This window comes from Manacus vitellinus, unplaced genomic scaffold, assembly GCF_001715985.3.
Source record: "Manacus vitellinus isolate BGI_N305 unplaced genomic scaffold, ASM171598v3 scaffold_23_pilon, whole genome shotgun sequence".
Lineage (NCBI taxonomy): Eukaryota > Metazoa > Chordata > Aves > Passeriformes > Pipridae > Manacus > Manacus vitellinus.
Genome location: NW_021939718.1, coordinates 702,738 through 704,618, shown reverse-complemented (window position 1 = coordinate 704,618; position 1,881 = coordinate 702,738). Strand labels below are relative to the sequence as shown.

General features: G+C 53.1%; 1 protein-coding gene across 1 annotated transcript in view; it reads right to left on the bottom strand.

Annotated features, from left to right (window-relative positions):
• The window catches only part of ARRDC3 (arrestin domain containing 3), a 13,975-nt gene extending 12,326 nt beyond the window's left edge, over positions 1–1,649 (bottom strand). Inside the window, exon 1 of the mRNA XM_008921405.4 lies at positions 1,221–1,649. Within this exon, the coding sequence (XP_008919653.1) occupies positions 1,221–1,500 (280 nt within the window). The 5' untranslated portion in view covers positions 1,501–1,649. The remainder of the gene's footprint in view (positions 1–1,220) is intronic.
• Positions 1,650–1,881: the final 232 nt, after the last annotated feature.

The window sequence follows — 1,881 nt, the reverse complement described above, 5'->3', positions numbered from 1 at the left end:
AGGCATTAATTAAAGAATAAATAAATAAAGCCCCCAGCTCTGCTACTGAGTTAAGTTCAAGAATGGTGGGTGATGGGCTCAGTGCCGCCCAGAGCTGTTCAAAAAATTACATTTTTTTTCTTCCCCGAAAAAAGGAGAAATACCGCATCGCTGCAGTGAATATGATGCATATTTAAGAAAAAGAAAAGGTAAGCAGCACACAAAAAAATTACATAACAGGTTTTTAACATTATTTTATTGCGCTGGGGAATTAAGTCATCGTCACCACCTGACGCGTGCGGCCAATCTGCGCGGAGCTGGCGGCGCACCGCCCCCCCTCAGCCGGTCCCAAACAGGATTGAACCGCTTCGAACAAAGGCTGCGAACTTCGGGGGGGAAAAAAAAAAAAAACCAACCAAGAACCACACAGACCGCCCGGACCCCGGCGCTCCCAGCCCGCCGGGGACGGTGGTCTGCACTCCGTGGGGACACTGCGGCGGGTCGGGTGGGAAATGGGGGAGCAGGAGGTCCCGATCTCCCCAGTTTTGGGAGGGATGCTCCCATTACGCAACACCGCTTCCCCTCTTCCCCCCTTTTGCTACCTATCAAGGGCTTTTCGGACACATGGTTATACGGGGGTGACACTCCCCACCCCGTCCCGCCGACGGGGGTCCAAGGAAATTAAAGCGGTTTACAACGAGGGGGTAAAAGAAAATGAGAGGAAAAAAAAAATGACACGTGGGGTGGTGATATGTCAAAATAAGGAACAGAGAATCTTATTTGCCAATAACGAGCCTTCCTGAAAAATTCATTGTATTATTATCCCAGTAGCCTCAGCAAAACCCCGCATGTGTCAAAAAGTATGGTTTTTACGCTTTAATTGTGTTTTAGGATTTGTCAGGATTCTGCCAATAAAGTCGTGCGGTGCCTATCTGGCTCTGATTTTACGGCTGTCTTCCCCACGGACGGGCAAATCCTACTCAATATTAGCAAGGAAAAAAAGGCAGCACATTAAAAAAAAAGTTGTTAATAAATGGTCGCGCTGAAGGGCAGGTAGTTCAAAGGAGCCCTGCTTGCAGGTACTTTGCAGATGCATTGCCTATAACTCGCCAAGGTATGACCCTGGGCATGTCCTGCTCTCCACTGCATACATTAAAAAAGAGCAGGATAAACTGGGGTGATGCAGCGATGCGGGTTTTTCCCCCCCAAAGTAAAGCAGCACGATGAAGGGTAGCCCTTACCTCTCTCGTGGCCGATCAGGATGTCCTTATGGTTGAAATACTCCACTTCTTCGGTGTAGTTCTGTGTATAGGCAGTGTTGGATCCAGCATTCCTCGATTCAGTCCAACGCACTTTAGCGTGTCCCCTCGCGTGAATTTTGAGGGATTTCACCCTAATTTCCCCAGTTACTTCTAAACTGACCCTTCCTGAGACCGTGTCCCCGCTAGAGTACACGGGGACATTGCTGTCATTCAGACAGTCAAAGCTTATCGTCAGACTCTTCACCTTCCCCAGCACCATGGTTTTATAGCAAAGTGTACAAAAATAGTCTGTTAAAAAAAAAAGGAGAAGGAAGGGGGGGGGAGGGAACCCAAAAACAAGCAACCCCGAACCCCTCGGGCGAAGGGGTGCGGGTGGCGCGTACCTTACAGCCGGCTTTCATGGGGCGGCGCGGGGAGCCCCGGCCCCAGCCCCTGGGCGGCGCGGGCGTGGAGCTGGTGCCGGGCGCAGCGTCTCCCCACCAAAGGCGCTCCCGCACCGCCGCCGGCCCCCGCCTTATAAGCCGTGCTACAAACAAGCGCAGCCGCGATTGCGCCGCCCGTCCCCCGCCCGCCCCGCCCGCCGGGGAGCTCCCTCGCCCCGATGGCCCCCCGGGGGGACACCGGGGACACTGCGGGAGGG